Source organism: Tinamus guttatus, unplaced genomic scaffold (genome assembly GCF_059628265.1).
Source record: "Tinamus guttatus ecotype Peru unplaced genomic scaffold, ASM5962826v1 Tinamus_guttatus_pri_ptg000576l, whole genome shotgun sequence".
NCBI classification, from domain to species: domain Eukaryota; kingdom Metazoa; phylum Chordata; class Aves; order Tinamiformes; family Tinamidae; genus Tinamus; species Tinamus guttatus.
Window position 1 is genome coordinate 91,032 of NW_028289110.1, and position 19,065 is coordinate 110,096.

The 19,065-nt window shown below is 53.7% G+C and overlaps 1 protein-coding gene across 1 annotated transcript; it reads right to left on the reverse strand.

Moving 5' to 3' along the window:
* Positions 1-9,519: 9,519 nt before the first annotated feature.
* LOC104568840 (uncharacterized) lies at positions 9,520-15,948 on the reverse strand. Its single transcript, XM_010215750.2, has 6 exons — positions 15,796-15,948; positions 12,976-13,027; positions 11,575-11,762; positions 11,068-11,226; positions 10,628-10,738; positions 9,520-9,821 (listed from the first exon to the last, which is right to left on the reverse strand). Exons 1-6 carry the CDS (start codon positions 15,940-15,942, stop codon positions 9,708-9,710), a joined length of 771 nt encoding a protein of 256 aa, XP_010214052.2. The 5' UTR covers positions 15,943-15,948; the 3' UTR covers positions 9,520-9,707.
* Positions 15,949-19,065: the final 3,117 nt, after the last annotated feature.

Sequence of the window (19,065 nt, forward strand, 5' to 3'; positions counted from 1 at the left end):
CAGAGCTCCCACCCGTGAACAGGTTCCTGACCACAGCAGAGGGACAGAGAAGTGCATGGAGAAGAGGTCACAGCATCGCCCGTGCCTAGGGCTGCTGGAGGGAGCATCCCAGCACTCTCTTGTCCACTGGGACATGACAGGGACAGGGACCAGAGCGAATGGAGGGTGATGGTTTCACACCATCATCCCTCACGGTGCAGTGGTTGGTGCCCTGGCCGGGTGCTGGAGCAGAGCCAATGCAGGCGGCTTCACTGGGCTCACTGGCTACTGCCGGGACTGTCCAGAAACACAGCCCCAGGCACCAAATTCCCCAGGTGCTTCTCTCGCAGGCTATTTATACACCCAGGAGGAAGGAGGGTGACCGCCGCCTGGCTCCACACGGGCTCCAGCCCCCTGGGCAGACTAGCCCCCTTCAGGAGGGGCGAGCAGAGCCCGGGGCCGGGTCCCGGCTGCTGCCGCCCGCTCCGAGGCCCGTGCGGCCGAGAGCCCGGCACCCCGGCGCGCCTGGCTGCGGGCCCAGCGCCACACGCGGCGTGGAGCCACGCGGGGGCCCAGGGACCCCCCTCCGCCGCGCTGCCCACCCCGCGGGCCCGCAGCCGGGCGGGTCGCCTCGACGCCGGGCTCGGCGGGGCGAGCGGGTGGCCTGGGCAAACGCCGGGGCTCGCCCGGCCTCCGCTGCTCGCCCGCCCGCTCCAAGGGGAGCTCCAAGGGAACCCCCCTCCCCGCCGCCGCCCGCACTCACATGGTCCCACCGCAGCGTCCCGCCGCCGCCGCCCGCACCGGCCGCGCTCGCGCAGCCGGCGCGGAGCTCAGGGGGAGGCGGCAGCCGCCGCCCGCCCCGGGGAGGGGCCCTGCCCGCCTCGCCCGGCCCCCGGCCCGGCCCCCGGCCCAGCGACAGGCCAGGGCCCCGCGGCCTCTGCCCGGCTGCGGGCGCGAGGGGGGAGATTCAGGGGCGCGGGTAGAGGCATCTCCGGCTCGCGCGCTCGCGCTGTAACGAGTAGCTCATCCCCATCCTGGCTCCTGAGCCTCCGCTGCGCTAGATGTGCGCACAAGCGCACACTTAGGTGCGCACAGGAGCTGTCGTGATTCCCACCGGCCTACGAGCGCAGAAACAACCCTGACCACTCACAGCACCCTGTAGGGCTGGAGCCGGCCCGTGTCGCCCACGCCAATGGCCTGCAACCCCATCTAGCCAGAACATGTCACTGCTCAGTTCTCCCTGCTGTCCACTATCACCATCCTTCTCCCCTATTTACTTCCTTCACTGCATCTTTTTGCCTCCAGATGAACCTCCCAGCTCCTCTCAGCCCTAATCCTTGAAGTGTTTTTAGGACAATTCAGTTTGGAAGGGACTTCCTGCTCAACAAACGGTCTGCTCTGAGATCAGCCTGGATTCCTCCAGGCTATATCCAGTCTGTTCTTGAAAACATCCAAACAACAAAACAGCCCAGCCTCCCTGGGCAACCTGTCTTGTTGCTTGACCATCCTACTGACACAGCAAACTGTCCCGCTCCGTGGCACGTGGCCCAAGGCCTCAGGGCCCAGAGAGTTGCCCCGTGACTCTCCCCTGAGCTGATATGACACGGAAGCACCTGGTGATGTGCCCTGCTGGGCTCCGGTGGTTCCCACTGGGAAGGGCTTCCCTGGAGGAAAGCGGCATCAGCCACGTACACACAGACCAGAGTTAGAAACAACTGGTAGAACAGGGGGTAGTACAGGGGACAGGTGCCTACAGCACAGATCCGATCCCCATATTCTCCCCTCAGCCTGCTGCTCCCCTGCTCCCTAGAGTGGGCTGGGAACAGGCTCATTCTCTCTCTCCACAGTTCTAGGAGGTTCTGTCCCCTCTTACATTCCTGTGACACATGTGTCAGTGCTACCAGGCCAGGGCTGCGGCTCCAGCTGGTCCCCTCTATCTGTCACATGCTCTGGTGTGCTGGAGTCAGCTCTCTGTTTACATGTGTAATTATAATATTCAGATGCCAGGGATGACTCATGCTTCCCCGTCACCCCGCTGGGGTTTAAGCATCAGGGGACCGGTGCTCTGTAGCCAGCTGGCATTTTCCTTCCAGAGCTGCCAGGTGGCCTAGGCCAGCACATGACGGGTGGACGTGGGCTGAGGGAATTCGCATCGTGGCAGCTGTAAAGGGCTTGCACGGGCCTCTCTTTTCCATCCTGCTTGGAGACATCTGCCGCAGCACAAAAGGCCCTGGAGCTCAGAGCTCCCTGACAGGAAGCTTTCCCTGGCTGGGCTCCACTGGGCCGGCTTCCTTCCCCTCCACCCTGTGGACACGTCATTCCCGAGCAGAGAGGTGTCAAGCCCTGAGCGAGCGCTGCAAACCCTCATCCCTTTTTGGAGGCTCCCGAGCCGCCAGGGTTGCCTGGGCGCTGCTGAGGAATTCCTGTGTCTGCTCAGCCCAAGGAGGGCAAAGCGTTTCCCTGCGGCATCGAGCAGGTCAGGGATCACTGACACCAGCGGAGCTCTGAGCCAGCACGGAGCATTCCTGCTAACCACATGTAAAGCGATCTTGCTGGCGGGCCGGCGGGGTGCCCGGAGCCGGCTGCTGCCAGCACGCCAACCCGTGGAAAAGCTTCCGCTTTCCGGAGAGCAGGGAGGCTGAGACCCTGTCAGGTCACTGTGAAAGGAGGTCGCCTGGAGCTGGGGCCGCCAAGGATGGGGACTCCAGCTCTAAAGGGGAGTCCCTCTTTTTGGCCTCACATTGAAAGGAGATGCTCTGGCTGTGTGTCCCAAAGCTAGAGGAGCTCTTCTCCAAATGGGGGTTTTCTGCGTCTGGTTCCAGCTTTTCCAGGACAGGGAGAAAGCCTCTAAGCACCATTTTGGATCCCCCCCACCCCAATCAGTGTCCCCCTTGCTCTGCCAAGGACGGGGAGTGCAAGAGCATTGAGGAAGCACAGTAACAAGGAGCGTGTTGGAGCTGTTGGGAACAAGCGATGTTCCCGGATGGTATGCAGTCCTGACAGCACTGGCTCCACTTTAAAGGGTAACTTTATCCTGTAATAACAAACAGGCGAAGCCAAATTCTTCCCCAGCGTCACTTCACTGGCTCCAAGCAGGGTGACACTGGAGAGAAAGCCGATCTCAGCTCGTGCAATGCTGTGCTGCTAGTGGGAATGAAAACCCGGCCAAGAAAACCCTTCCTAAACTCGAGGAAGGGCCAGGACACCCCTGCTGCGGGGCAGAGGGGTCAGCTCAGGGCCTCAAGCAGCCTTGTGCCGAGAGGGCTGAACCCCATGAGGACAAGGCAGAGAGGATGTCCTTGTGCCAGCACCCCCAATCTGCGGGGGATGGGAGATGCTGACCTGGGTGAAGTGACAGCAGGACATCCTGGATTGCTCACGCTGACCCTTGCATACCTCTCCTTGCCACCATCGGGTCTTTTCCTGGATGCCATCAAGCCAAGAAGGTGGGCACAAACACTCTTGGGGAGCAGGGCCAAACACAGAGTGGGGCACAAGGGGAATGCACAGCGGGGGGACAACCACCCTGACATGATGGGCCACGTCCTGCTGTGGGATGCAAGACAACTGGAGGACACCCCAGCCTGTCTCATGCTCTGGACAGTGTAACCCCGGCCCCTGTCCATGCAGCCCCCCTGCACACACAGGGCTCAGGACAGGCGCCCTGGCACAGCACCTGCTCAGGGAGCAGCTGCCTGGAAACTTGCTCTGCAGCAGCAGGAATTTCAGGCCTGGCTGGTGCTGGGGGGATAAGCAGCACTGGGGATCACAGGGGAGGGCTGCACCACTGTGCCTTGCATGGGCCTCTGCCCCCGAGCTGCCCCAGCCCCAGGCTTTCCTTGCATCCCAGCTCAGCTAAGGGCTCCTCACCGCAGGATCTGGGCTGGCTCAGCCGTGTGGACCCGCAAGGGGCATGAGGCCTGAGCTGGCAGGTCTCAGTCCTGGAGCCTGGCGATTTCTCCGCCTTGGCAGAGAGCAGTGCTGGGAGCAGCAGCCCGTGGCGGTGCCAGCAGTGACTCAGCCAGCCTGTCTGCCTGCGCTTCCCGTGGTGCCGCCAGGGCGACAAGGGGCTGCCAAGGACCCGCTCTAGCAGCATCATCCCCTCTGCGGCACTGCGGGCTGTGCTAGCTGCTGGCAAAGACACAATCTTCCCAGCCCTGAAAGGGGGCTGAGGGAGGACAAACACCCTGCTGCAACTCACATAAGCTAGCTACACAGTTCAGCTGCAGTGATGCTGCCTCCGTCATAACTAGGCTTCAGAGTTAACGCCCACATTGAGCTGTGTGTGGAGGCTGGCCATTCTCATGGCTTGCAATTCAGCTGCATGTGGACTCAGACAAGCTGCCCCACATGGGCTTCCCATACTCCCTGAAAGCCTTGGCCTTTAGAGCACAAGAACTAGGGGAAAAAAAGGATATACCCACAGTGAGGCCATCTGGAGGAGTCAAAACCAGGGGACTCCTGCTCATGGTACCTCTGCCTGGAGCTGCCAGCCCCTGTCAACACAGTGCAGTCTCCATCGCTCTCGCTACCTGGTTGCCATCTCCTTGTGCCTTTCCAGCACTGCCCAGGGCATGTGCATCCGCCCTGCATCCCTGGACCCATGAAGTCCAAGAATCCTATGTATGCTGGGGTGCCAGCACCCCTCTGAGATGCTCATGACCTGGTGACCAAAGCTGGGCTCTGTAGACCTTTTGCTTCAGTTTGAAATCATCTCAACGCAATATCATCTGGGGAACATCTCCCAGCACTAACTGGGCTGTGGAGAAAAGGGACAGGGTCAAGTGTGGCTGGACGATCCAGGCACATCCATGGGGTGCAGTGGGACAGCTCCATGACAATCCTCACGGTCCCAGTGGCTGGGTGACCTACCTCTGTTCCTGCCTGGCCTCTGCCACACGGACACTGAAGCTTAAGAAACGCAGCTCCGCAGTAGCCACCATGCAGAGAGAAAAGCTGTGCTGATGTGGGGGTTGAGTCCTTATCCCCACCTGACGAGAAAGGGGAACAAATCTGGCACTGTTCAGTCGCAGGAGGATGAGGTGGCTCAGAGAAAGTTCCTCAAATGGTATCTGATCTTTGTTTATCCAAGAAGCGGAAGGTAGCAAAGCTGCCTCTGGAGACTGGAATCCTGGCTCTGTGAGTGAAGCAGGTGAAATGTTGCAGTTTTATTCTTTCAAAGAGCTTTTATCCAGACGGTATAGGAAGCATTTGAATTAATTCAGTGCAAAGCTAGGAGTGCACAAGGTAAAGGTGTCGCTTGTGTGGTGCCTGCCACCAGGCAGGATTGAACTGGCTGCAATGGGGGAAAGAGCAAGAAAGGAAACACGCACAAGTAAATTCTTGAGGAACCCCTCTCCCCATGGAAAGACAACAGTGCAAACACCCTTCTTGTCAAGGGTACCTGGGGTTAGGGAGTGGCAAATCCCCCCTTGGTAGACTTGGGGAAGACCTGTCAGGGAGGTAAGGTCCAAAATGAGCTTCTGCTGCTGACCCAGCAGCAGCCTTTGCAGCGTCCTGCCAGGGAGCCTTCCCAGCTCCAGGCAGATGGAGCAGAGAGCAGCATGTTGGGCAACAGCGGGTTAAACTCGAGGGGGATTTGGCGAGCTGCTTCCTCCCAGCTAACAATAATAACACCGTGAGGGGGAGAGGGGATGCACAAGGGCCCTGCAGGGCTTGATAGAGGCTGAGCAACCCTGGCCCGGCAGCTGCAGCAGCGCAAGAGGAAGCCTCGGCGTGTTATCTGCTGGCCCCACTCAGCCTCTTTGGCAGCCCTTTCACCGCGGGGACCGAGAGGTGCTTCCTCCTGTGCCGCACGCAGCGTGCGCTGGGGCAGGTCCTAGCGTGCAGCCCTGTGCACCAGCACCCTCCTCTGTTTCTCCCAGCATCACCACCACGTCGGGAACCCTCAGACAGCACCGGACCCCTGGACAATCCTCCTTTCCAGCAATGGAAAACCTGCTATCCCAACCCCAAGGGCATTTGTGACCCCAGGATTGTGGTTCTGGGCATAATCTCCTGGGGCTCTGAGCCACAGGGGCACAGAGATGTCCGCAAGATGCCCATCCTGCTAGCCCGTGCTATGGAGAGTGCCCACACCTTGGCGGAATGAAGAGCCGTCCCAGCTGGAAGCCGGCGCAGCCTCATGCAAGAGGGAATCCAGGTCCTGGCTGAGGTTCCTGCAGCTCTGTCTGCCTGTGCTTCTTGTCCTTCACCTGCTGGCTGAGGTCTGCTGAATCCAGAGCTTCCAAGACCAAATGTCCTGGCTACACTGGCTGTTGCTCCTCTTGCTGCTGGGCTGCATCTCCCAGCGCTTCCTCATGTGCTGGCTGTTTCTGACCTTCCTCCCATGTGCTGCTCCACCTCCCACAGATTCGTGGCAGTCAGATCCATGTCACAGGAGCAGCCCTTTTCCCTTTCCAGTCTCTTCTTTCACCTGTTCCTTCCTGTAGCTGGTTTTGCTTTTACAAGGTTCTTAACAGCCATGTGCTGTTGTCCCCTTTAATGCATGGGCGGCCACCTCTCTAAGACAGTCTTGCCCTGGTTAAGAGCCCTGGATGGTTCCTCTGGGGCTCCCTGTTTCATTCTCACATTAGTCCCAAGCCCCATGGACATTTCTGACTCCAGCTCCTGTGGCAACAAGTCTTTGCCAGTGGCTCTTGGGCTGAAGCTGGTGGATGACCAGGAAAACGGGTTTTTCTCAATGATCCTGATGTTCCCTGAAGTCAGTCCCCGGGCCTTGGATCAGCTCACCAGAGCACAGACACATGACTTCTCCTGGATATTCCTGTTGCCCTCAGGGCCTGTCAGGGCAGCCAGAGCTGCTCTTCCTTGTGGGGGGTGATAGAGGGGCTGGCTCAGTTCAGGATATCCATGGGGCTTGGGGAGGCAGGTCCCCTACAACCTCCATATGAAGGACTCCCTCTTTGTAGCATCTTGCCTTTCTTTCTTATTTCTGCACTGCAGGTGCAACTACCAGCTGGCAGGGCAAATTCTTTGATTACTTTGGAGCTGGGTCCTCTGTGCAGATGTGCATGTTAGAGGATGGGCAAAATTCTGGCCCAACCTGTGCCCATCCCACAGCTTCAAGTAGACCCTGTTTTTAGGTGCTAAAAACAGATGGATCTTGAATCATTCTTGCTCTCTCCCAGCTTGTCCTTGAGTCTAGTGGCCTGATAGAGCTAGTCTTCATGTACCTATTCTGAGTCCTGTGAAAGGATGATGCATGGGGCTGCACATGGCAGCAAGCTCTACAAGGATGCTCAGCCACAGCCCTTGCTGTGTCTCACTGCCACTAAAATACTGTCATTGCCCGTCATCTTTCCACAACACAACAGGGTCCGGAAAGAGCAGACATGGGTATAGGAGGAAACTGTGGGCATGCTGAGCAAGAAATCTGTTGCTATCCTGGAAAGGGAGCACAGCTGACTGGAGAGGCCATGACCAGTATGTGACCAGTTTCAGTGTCCCTTGCCCATCACTGCCAGGGGAGCACTGATATCTGACACTGCCCAGAGCTGGGAGATAACCCAACACAAAGGGAAAAGCCAACAAAAGGGAGAAAAGGGAGTGAGCAAGGCAGGAAACATCAGTCAGAAGAGGAAATGGGGAGATAATCAGCTGCATAAAACACAAACATCCGGAACATGAGCAAAGGAAAAGCCAACATCACTTGGCAAGTGTTCGAGTGAGAAGATCGGCCCATCCTGGCCTCTTTCTGAGCCTTCTTGGGGAACATGCATCCCAGAGCAAGGTCTTTGGCCACCCCCGGCCTCTGAGATACCCTGGCTGGCATAGCCTCTGGAAACTCAGTTCTGCATGAGATCATATTCCTTGGGAAGAACCTAACATAGGGCTTGGGGAACGGCTAGCTTAGTTTGGGATGATAAAGCACCCAGTGGTGACTCTCAGTTGGCAGAAAAGCTTTCTTCCCTAGAAGACATGATGAGAGGCAGTCTGGGTAGTGCTGCCCCAGTCCGGTGTTTGCTTGAAAACTGGGACCAACACTGCTGGATCTGCTGCCCCCGCATGGCAGATAACCTGCTGCACGTGGGATGTCCAAGTGCTGGAATGGAAAACTCTGCTGGGCTTCTTCTGCGCCACTGCTCATGGTGCTTCAACACCGCCCCCCCCCCCGCCCTTGAGGCTTGTTTTCATTTCCAGTGGGGCACACAGATTTGCCAGCACCTGGCCCGAGCTCAGCCAAAACCCACTGCCAGGGCACAGGGGCAGCCACGTTGTGCCCCAGCACTGATCATCAGCACTGCAGTCCTGGCAGTGCACTCATGGAGCCTGTCCCACCTTGCAACAACCCCGTTTTTCTGAATATTTGCAGGAGAGCAGCTGCATCTGTCTCCTGGGGCTAGCAATGATGCTGAGGAGCAGAGAAGGGGTCGCAGGTGATAAACTGCCTTTAAGCAGTGGCGGGATCCCTGCCATGACACATGGCACGAGGCAGAAGGGAGAAAACTCAGGGCGAGATAAACATGGGAAAGATGATCATGGAGCTGGCCCACAGGGCATGGCTGGGCCCCAGCTAGGACAGGAGAGCAAGAGGGGCACTTGTTGGAGGCTTAGCCACATCTCTCAGCCAGTGCTGGGCAAGGGCTGAGGGCAACCGTATCTCTAATCTTTAGCGTGGGATAAGCAAGCATCTGTTTGAGGAGCCAGGAGGCTGTGAAGCACCCATCAATCTGTGCCTTGTGCTTTGTGTGCTTGTGAGGGCAAAGTCTGGGTGAGGGGAACCTGCAGCATCCACACTCATGGTTGGGAAATGGGGGACTCCTGTGTAGAGAAGCACAAGGCCTCAAACCTGTGACATCAGCCAGTGCTTCCCAGCAAGTCTCATCCCTCCTGTAGAGAGGTATGGCCCCAGAGGAGCCCAGGACCAGAGAGAGGGCAATGCATCAGCCAGCCCTCAAGATTAGCACCCTTCAAGAGATTAGCCAGGAGATGTGGTAGACTGTAAGAAGCAGCAGTGGAGAACTCTGGCCTTTCTTCTCCTGTAAACCAGGTGTACCTGAGACTTGGCCTGGTTTTGAAGGAGCCCCCACTTCCTTCTCCCAGGATCTCCCCACAACAAGCAAAAGCTCTTCCCAGAAGATGGAGGCAGGAGCAGAGACCTCTAGCTTTCTGAAGCTGGGAAAATTAAGTACTGCCCCCAAATTCTTCTCTTTGGAGATGCTACCACCTCCTGGGCAAATTCATGTAGTCCAGGGCTGCGCAACTCATACAGAAGCCCTATCTACTACAGGTGGTCAGTTGTTAAGGTATCTTACCTTACTAGCTTCCCCATTGGCAGAAGAACCATTCGCTTTGGGTGGAGACATGGAGAAACTAGGCTGAGCCATGTGCACTCAGGGGAAGATAACAGGCCTTTGTGCTAGTTAAATAGCCTGTGGGGCCTTCCTTGCACTCAGAGCTGCCCCAGGTAAGGCAGGCAGACTGCTATAATGCCAGGTTATTTTTTGCAGAGGCCAGCTCCAGGCCAGGGCAGAGAGAGCCTTGCAGAGACACTGCAGCTGGGAGAAGGCACAGGTACTATTGGTTGCTTTATGTTTATTAGTAACTCTGACCTAGGGATCACAGACTGTCCCACATGGACTGGGGCCATCCCAGGCAGCTCTCCTGAAGGCCATAGAGGGATGAGCAGATGATTCAGTACACCTGGAGCCCCCTGTCACGACGTGGTCTCCTACAGGGGTGGGCAGTACGTGCTGTGCTGTCTCTCACCACGGAATAGCTTTGCCTTCCCAGTTGAGCAGGCTCCCGCTGTGCTTCTCCGACAGAATCGGCAGTACGGAGAGCAGCCCCCGCACACTCGTGTCCACTGTCAGGTCAGCCTGCAAGGATCCAACAAAGGGCGTGGGTGAGGAGCAGGACCGAGACGACACAGCCATTGCTGACCATCTACCTGCATGCACCCAGCGGGTGCACATCCACAGCAAGTTTCCTTCTGCCCAGATTCTGAGTGAGAGCCACAGGAGGAGGGACAGGTTCGTTTTGTGAGTGGGTAGCAGGTACCACATGGAGGTACCTGCCTCAGATGGAGGCAGCTTGGGCCAGGAGGCCAGCTGAGCAGGGACAGTAAACAGACACATTGACTTTGCCAAGCAGGCCATGCAAAATATCCTGCTGCAAGTGTGATGCTACATGCAGGCTTCTCAAACCTCCAGGGCTGCAGGGATAGCACTCCTCAGAACAGGGATCCTGCTGTGTGAACAGGAAACCTGTAGACTTCCTTGACCTGCAGCTCTCTTGAGGAAGAGAGTGCAGGGTAGAAGGAAAGGGCTGCTCTGTTCACCCCTGTTCCATTGAATCCAAGTTCTCTGCCCCTCTCTGGGCCTGTCCAAAGTCTTTGCCCTTCTGAAGAGGCCTCCTACTACTCCTGGGTGCGCTGCTCTGGTACAGGATATGTGCTGATGCGCTTTCACAGAATGCCCTTGCATTGAAGTATTTATCAGCACACACAGGCTCCGCAGGGGCCCAGCACAGACCCAGACAACTCATGCCCTAGCAGGCAGCTCCTTCCCACACACCTCCCTCCTTTGGAGGGCAGTCTTGGCTACCTGAGGCACCTCATGCATGGGTGTGAGTTTGCTGGGTGGACTCTCTATGTGAGACCCCCTCATTCCTGCCCAGAACTCACCTCCTGGGTGCCCATGTCGGTTTTCACCCAGCCAGGGTGAAGCGCCACGCAGAGGATTCCAGTCTCTCCATAGGTCAGAGCCTGGCACTTGGTGAGCATGTTCAGGGCAGCCTGGAAAAGGAAGGGAGCATAAGCAGCAGGCAGCACTTAGCAGCAGAAAGTACCACACAACAGACTACCCTCCAATGTCTCCATGTATCCCCTCCAATGCTGTTGAAGGCAAAGGAGAAAAAAACACCACCAAGTCTCCAGGAGCCTACACAGAGCATGTGTCTTTCTTCAGTGAGCAGGGGCATGGAGATGCCCAGAGAGATCAGGCTGCGATTGCTATAGTTAAGTGCCTCTACTTGGCAAGCTCAGGTGCTACCCTGAGACCAGGCCTGCCAAGGCCCTTGCTCCTGCTGAGCTTGCAAGGGAAGGCAGGACCCTGGTCTCCATACCTTGCTGCAGCGATAGGAGATGACAGGCTTGAAGAAGGACTCAGAAGTTTTCCCAATGGACCCCAGAACGGTGGAGATGTTGATGATGGCAGCCTTGCTGCAACTCAGTCCCTTGTCTGTGCTCTCCTGGGCAGCCTTCTTCAGCAGTGGAAGGAACGCCTGCAGAGAAGTAGCATCATGTGTTGTCTGTGCCTTGGGCAAGATCCATTTCTGGCAAGTGCAGCTTAGCCTCTCTGGGCAGGGAGGATGAAGAAGAACAGTGGGAATCTGGGTGTTTTGCTGCAGTAGCCTTGTCCCGTCCCCCCCAGGGCTCTTTGCAAAGTAATCCCGGATCTCTGTTGGCCATCAACAACAAAGAGGTGTGTGGCCAAAGATATAGAAAACTCCCTGCCAAATGGATCCAATACAAAGGGGAAGCTGCTATGCCAAGGAAGCTGCTATCAGGGTAAAGCACAGACCAGCTAGGCCAAATTCCCCCTCTGTGGTGACTTCTGTCCCCAGGGTTACCTGGGCCATCAGCAGTGGCCCCACTGCGTTGGTCTTGTATGCCCTTATCATCTCTTCAGAGTCCACTGTGTCCAGCGTCACAGGGGCATAAATGCCAGCGTTGTTTATCAGCAGATTCAGGCCTGTGCCACTCAGCTTCCCCTCCACAATCTTCACAGCATCAGTAATGTCTGCAGGATTTGCAACATCTGCAGAGATGGAAGACAAGTTTTGAGCCGTCTCTGACCCAACAACCCCCTGGCAGAGGTGGCTCCATTTCCTTGTAGAGTCTGAACAGCCTTGAGGCTGCTTGGAGACTGACCATGCTCATGATGGATGCTCCTATGGAAATCTCAGACTGGAGTCTGTTTTGCACAGAGGAAGTACCATGGCCCTGGCCGAAGTCGAGACGTATGGCCGGACTATGGCACACTCAGAGTGCCCTGGGTCTCTGTACAAGATGCAATCAGAAAGCAGTGTCAATTCTACAACAGCACTTGCTCTTCTGGGAGAGCCATTCACATAGGCTACAGATGCCTGCTGGCCTGTCCAGTGCTGGCTGGATCCTTCATTATAGAGGAGGGCTCTAAACTGGACCCCTGATGCATAAAAATGAACCCCAGGACAGCCCATTCTCCCACTGGCACCACTTGCAGTTGGCCATCAACAAGTCTGTCTTGATGGGACTTAACAGGAGTGCTTGAGAAAAATGCCTGACCTTGGTTAGCAGCACCCCTGCCAGGGGAATGTTTGATATTTGAACGCTAAGCATTTTTGGAACCTCTGCATCCAGAGCCCACACTCATGGGGCCTAGGTGGAGATGACGCAGAACATCATCTCTGTCTGCCATCCGTGGACAGCAGATGGAGCTGTGCAGCCACCTCAGAGCTGAAACCCATGGACTCTTAAGGCTGTCTCCTCACAGAAAAGAGTTCAGGGTGTCCCACTACCATCAGTCCAAGTGTTTCCCCCAGGGGAACCCTGGAATCACCCCGGCAGTGACACAGTGTTGTAGTGCCTTCCCTGCTGTGTCAGTATGGTCAGCAGCAGTCCTGGCCTCCCCTCAATGGGCAAAGTTCCCTCCTTAAGCAATTCTGAAGAGCCATGAGGCAAAATGAAGTGTGGAAGAAGTCTCTACATGGGCTGTGCTGGGTCCTACTCTACCAGCAAGAGTTGGAGATGCCCAGGATTGTCTCAAGTGCCTCCCAGTCCTGTGGCCACACGACATGGGGGCTGCAATGAGCAGGGTACTAGGGACAAGGGGACACAGGGGTTGAGGTAAGTCCAGAGAAACTGGTACTTAAAACCTAAGTGTTGGGCAGCCCTTAAGAACTGAAGCCCAATACAGAGGCTGTACATGGGGAGGGAGAAATGGAGACCCTGTTGGTAGCAGGGTCCATTCAGAGGCAGAGTACACCTACCCAGTTTCACAAGAACCAGGTTTGGGTGCCTGGATGCCAGATCTCTCAGCTCCTACAAAAAGAAACACAGAAATAATCAAGGCACTAGCCATGGCCCACCCTAAGGGAAACATCTTCCAGAGGGCCTTGCCTTCACCCCAGGCCAGAGAGACAAGACTAGTCAACACTTAAGAGTGGCTGCACATGGGGCCTCCTTAGATGCTCAGGTATTCCTGGGCTCCATGAGGCAACAGCCACATAAACAGCGCAAAATGCAGTCACGAATGCAAGATGTTACTCTTTCAAAACTGCTTGAGCTTCATGCACAACACAGCCAGGTCCTCATCAATGGATGGAGACAAATAAGTAAGGATCAGCTTATCTGGGAAATGATGCAAACTACCGGGGAATAAGGCCAGAAGATTCTCTCAAAGGTAGCTGGGAATGACTAGGAGTTAATTCCTGCCAATCCTGATACTGTGCATCATTCTTGCTGCCGCAGGTGACTAGCCCCTGTACAGCTCTGTACTTGACTTTCGTATTTGTTCAACATTTCTCACCACAAGGATCATAGTCACCTCTAGCAACTCACTGGCCCTGCATTTTCATCCAGGTATCTTTAACTAAAGAGCAGGGCACTGTGCGGATCCAGGCCTGTTCCAGTTTCCACAGGGTCCTGCTGAACAGCCAGGCCAGGGTCCTGCTGAACAGCCAGGCAAAACACATTTTTGGGGCCTGCATCTAAGGCATCTTCATACACATGCCAGACACAGCCCTGCATGAAAATAGAGAAATGAAAATAGAGCCCTGCATGAAAATAGAATACAAAAACTACACAGACAGCAGCATTACTTCCCCCCACAAGATCCTGGAGATTTGCCCCTTCTTTTTCTTGTAATTGCCTTAAAATGACTAAGTGATTTAACATTTGGTAGACAAGTTTGGGAAAATCTTGTGAAAACCTGTGAAAACCCTGATAAAATAGAATAAATAATGAGCTTCAGGACTCGGCAAGATCTCACACACCTTTCCCTGGACCAAGAGTGGTTTATGTGCTCATCAGCCCCTGAATTTTGCTGTGTTTGACAGCACTGACCAAAGAGGGTTGGAGCACTGTCCTATGTGCAGTCTTGAAGGCTGGGGAAGTCTTAACTGGAACCAAATAGCACAATCTCAGGTCTCACCCTGCTCTGTACACTACATATCAGCCAATCGAATGAAATGAAGCACCTTGCCGATTTTTTATGGATTACTTTTGCCCAAAGATAAAGGGTTCAGAAAACTTTTTTATAAAGGATAAAATCCAAAATGAAACTTTCAGCTTTGCAGTTTTTAACTTTGTTTTCTTCTACTGCAGCAAGTTTGAAATATCTCAAAACAAACCACCACATTCGATCTGGCCAAATGTTTATCTTTTACAGCTAATTAACATTTCTAACAGGAAATGAACATCAGTGAGGTCTCGTGGGCTGCTGCAATCCCTTGGGCTCATCCTATCAGCGCAGAGTGGGAGAGTCACGGGTCTGGTTCCAAGCTCAGTTGTCCTCTGGGGCTCTGTGCTTTATCATCAGATTCTGCATTCCCACATTCCCTCTAGACTCAAGAAGTCATGGAAAATACTTCTAAAGGGTTTTGCAGTGATCAGAATTCATTTTTCCTCTCATGACGTGTTTTGTCCAGCTGCTGGCCTTGAGAACATCACATCTCCCTCGAGTAAATCCAGTCCAGCTCACCCCCGAATACCTGACCCAGCCATGAAGGGGCAGGAGGAGTGAGGATGGCTCTGCCCTGGCTGAGGGTCACCTCACACTCTGTCCCTCATGGTCCCTGACTTTAGCAGCACCTTGAAAATGCTGCCCTCACCCTGCCTCAGCTGAACAAGGCTTATAGAAGTATCCTGTGCCTGACAGCAGTGACCCGCTTGGAGAACTTGGCTCCAGTCCCGCCCTGCAAACAAGCCCTTTGATCCCATCAGTAAACACCCAAGCCCAGCACCTATGGGCGGAGAACAGGGCAAAAAATTAGGGACCTCTCCAGGACTCTTTAAGCTGTGCTTCCCACATTGCCCTTGCACATGGGCAAGCTGCAAGAAGATGCATCACTGACTCTGCATGCCCAACTTTGTGCAAGCTGAAGCAACAGTCACGAGACGTGTGGAGAAGGAGAGGGTGGGTTGCAGCACTGCCTGCGTAATCTCAATTAGCTCATTGGGGGAGTTCAGTAACAGGGATTTAGTAACACTTCTTTCTCCTCTGCCAGCTTCATAAGAGATTTTCGGAATAACTTTCATACCAAACATGCACTACAAAAAGCACTTGGTGCAAGCATGAGAGACATGAAGCTCAAAACATGATTTTTCTTTTTGCCCAAGTTATCTGAACACATTACTAATTACAGCTACCTGTGCCCAGAGGCAGGGCCAGTGCTAGCAGCAGTCACTGCAAGGGGGAAGCAGTGGTTGAGCTCAAAGCGCAGTGCAGCTCCAAGCTGCTGAACGGAGAGGCTTCCGGGAGCCTGGGAGAGGCAGCACCCAGCGTAGCCCCAGGGGCAATGCAGCACCTTACACCTGCCCCACGCAGACCCAGGACGCCAAGTCCTGCAGCTGCTCCCGTGCACGAGCGACCTGCAGCTGGGGAATAGCCTGTGCCTGTGTCTGGCCACAGGCAGGGGCTGAATGCCACCAGTGTGGCCTGCAGCTGGGGTCTGACCCGCAGCAGAGCTGCCCCCTAGCCAGGGCCACAGCACACAGAGCTGCCCCCGGGCCCGGGGCAGCCACGCACCGCCTGCCCCTGGGCATGTGGCCTGTCCCAGACCGGGCCGCAGGGGCAGCCGCACACTGACCTGGGCCCGCGGCCCCTCGGGGTCCCGGCACGTCGCGAAGATCCAGGCTGGGGGCCGAGGCCCACCCAGCAGCTGCTTCACCAGCTCCAGCCCGAGGCCGCGGTTGGAGCCGGTGAGCAGCACCGTGCGAGCCCGCAGAGCCGCCATGGCCGCCCTTGGCCGGGCACTGCGGGGCGGTGCGGCCTCCCTGGGGCCGGCCAGGGACAGGGACGGGCCGGCCTGGTACAGCCCTCCGGGGCCGCCCTGCGCCGCCGCCGGGCCTGGGGCCCGGCGCCGCAAGCCCCGCTCCTTTGCTGCCAGGCAGACGTAAAAAGACACGCAGGAAAAGAGGAGGGCAGCATAGGGAGAAAATCTCTCTGCGAACAGCCACAAGAAGTTTTCTTTTTTTTTTTTTTTTTTTTTAGCGGCTTGAGTGTTGTGGCCACAGCCCTTTAGCCAGCTCTCTGTAGGCAGGAAATAGGGGATTATAAACGTTTTGCAAGCCTCATTAGTTACATGTTGTGAGCCTGCGTGAAGATGACAGAAAAATGCACACCAAAAAAAAAACAAAAAACAAAAAACAAAAAACCCACTGCCAACAAAAAGTATAAATTCACACACATATATTAGCTTACCTGAGTGCTTTATTTTCTCAGCAACATAGAGACCTTGGTGACCTCCTCCTCGTACTGTATATGACATGGGACCTGTCTCGTACTGCATAGTGAGACCTGTTTCTGATCTTGCCTAGCTTTGCAGTCCTACAGTGTTTTACTGTAAACATTTTTTCAAGCATTTTTCTCCATAACTTCTACCCACTTTGCAGTCTGTAGCTTGCGTATTTTATGCAGATGGTCGTAATGCACTTGACTGAAGCTTTTTGTACACTGAAGCTATGGGAAAAAAATAGATAAGAAATTTAAAGAAAGGTTGCTGTAAACAAGATGGTGTGAAGTGTATTAGAAGGATTCTTAAAGTCCAGAGAGTTCCTTGCTTTTAAGTGGCAATTAGTATGGGATAGCAGTAATGCTGTTGGTGTTACAACTTAGGTGACTGTCCTTATTATATATTTACTTATATGAAGACACATTTCTTGGTTCTTTTTTGGCAAGTTTGATTAAAAACACTGCAGGGGTACCCTTCCCCCAAATGCCAAGTCTCCCAAAGCCAAAGCAAATATGGGATTATCACGTGCACCTTTGTATGACCCACTTGAGTAAAGGAATTTTGCAAAATAGTTACCAGGAGCACAAGTGTTTTGTACTAATTAAACATTTGCATTCTGCCAGAATTGTTGATTACTTGCTGTGTGTACGTTTTGCAGTAGTTCAGAGAGATCCTGGTTCCTCTTTGTAACATATTCCTGTTTCCTCATGTTGCCCATGTGACCTATAGATTTCATATCCAGCCTATTGCTAGCAGTATGACCTCAGAAACAGAATATAAAGCTGAGCCATTCCTTACAAAGAAAAACATATTACTACAAGCTTAAGATTTTTTTTTCCGTGTCTTTCTTTGGTGTGTTTCTTAGTGTTTCAGACAGACGTCCTACTGTCTGAGAGGCTGAGCTCTCCCCATACCACTGAGCAGTCCACGGGAGCTGGTAAAAAAATTTCAGGGGGAAAGTCATACATTTTGCCTTTAGCAAAGAAGGGCTGGAGTTTATTATTGTTATTGTTTTGTTTTCCCAGCATTCTCACCATCTATCAGGCCAACTGCCCTTGCAGGCCTTACCTTGTTCTCTCATTACACCCCATTGGTGTCCATCCAAGAAACTCATAAGCTGATCATTAAACCATAAATGTTTGTAAGTCAGGGGTATATATTTTTGTCACAAACAAGAGACCATTCTCAGATATCCCTATTAGCAAATATAATATCAGGGAAAAAAAAAAAAAAAAAACAAAAAAAAACATCCTGCCTGGTTGTCCATAGGTTCTCCTCAGGGCATCTTCCGATTTCTTCCTGACGGTGGTAGGAAAGAGGTTGGTGGTGGTCTGCTGTGTTCCCTTAGGCCCCATTCGTGTGGGTCTGTCACCCTGGTTAGTTCTTGATGCTGCCAGCACTGATGAGCCACCATCTTCAGGTGATTGAGGTCTCTTGATCGCTCTTACAGGATGGATTTACCCCAGAAAAATTCTTCTGAAGCCAGGATGAGGCTTCTAGTTGACATTGGATCTAAATCCCATGGCCCAAGTCAGGTCACATGGAGAGTCTGAACACTGTAAATCCTTTTCAGGGAAACATTTACTTCAGAAATTCACTTTACATTTGCAGGGAAGGACCTATCTCCATGCTTTCTCTCTGCACCTTTCCTGATAGCTTGGGCAGTGAGCCACATCACAAAATCTCCCTGTCACTGGGCTTGTGTCTACATTGGGCAACTGAATTGAGCTTACACTGTCTGAAAATAATTCCCAATCTGTTGTGCTCTGTCTATACTTGAGATATGAAAAGCAGCAGTTACAAGATGCTGATCCATTGTTTTTAAATGGTCAAGCGAGAAGGGGCAGCAAAGTTTCCCACATATTTATGTCTTTTCCTTGAATGATCTAATGAACTTGTTATCTAAGTAGGTGTAAAGCCTGGTCAAAATACACTTTTTTTTTTTTTTTTTTAAGCTGAGGCTCTAGGAGTCCAATTGTCTGGTTGTCTCTTTTCACTAAATGTTAGGGCTTAAGATGTCTTTGGACCTTCATCATATGTCAAACTCAGCTCAAAAGTTCAACGGAGTCAAAAGCTATCAAGTTAGGATTCACAGATGGAGAAGAGACCATTTCTGCATCCATGTTATTGTTACCTAACCCTCCTTTCTATGGGTGATCAGGTTAAGAAATGCCTATTATCTTGTCTTAATACCCTTCTAACCAAATATAAGAAGGTCATCAGGGTTAAACATCAGCCCAAATCAGGCTAGAAGCATTGGTGACTGTCATGTCACAGAGGAAAAATGTGCCCCATTCAGTAAAGTCAGAAACAATTTAGGCAAAACCACAAGAAGAGGAGTCAGGGAAGGAAAAAAAAATGTCAGGGGAATGCAAAAGTGACAGGAGAACATGAAAATCACATGCTGAACTGAAGAGAAGGGCTCACTGATAAGGGATGGGAAGGGAATAAGATGGGATCAAGCTTTTGGGTGCGAAGACGACAAAAAGATCACCATGGTGGTGTCCTAGCCAAAAGCAGCTTCTGCAGAGAATGGTACAGTATTGGAACTGTAAGGCAAGACTGAACAGGACCTGCACGTGTGGCTACATGGACCCTGTTGCCCTTAATAAGGGTGGTCCCTGA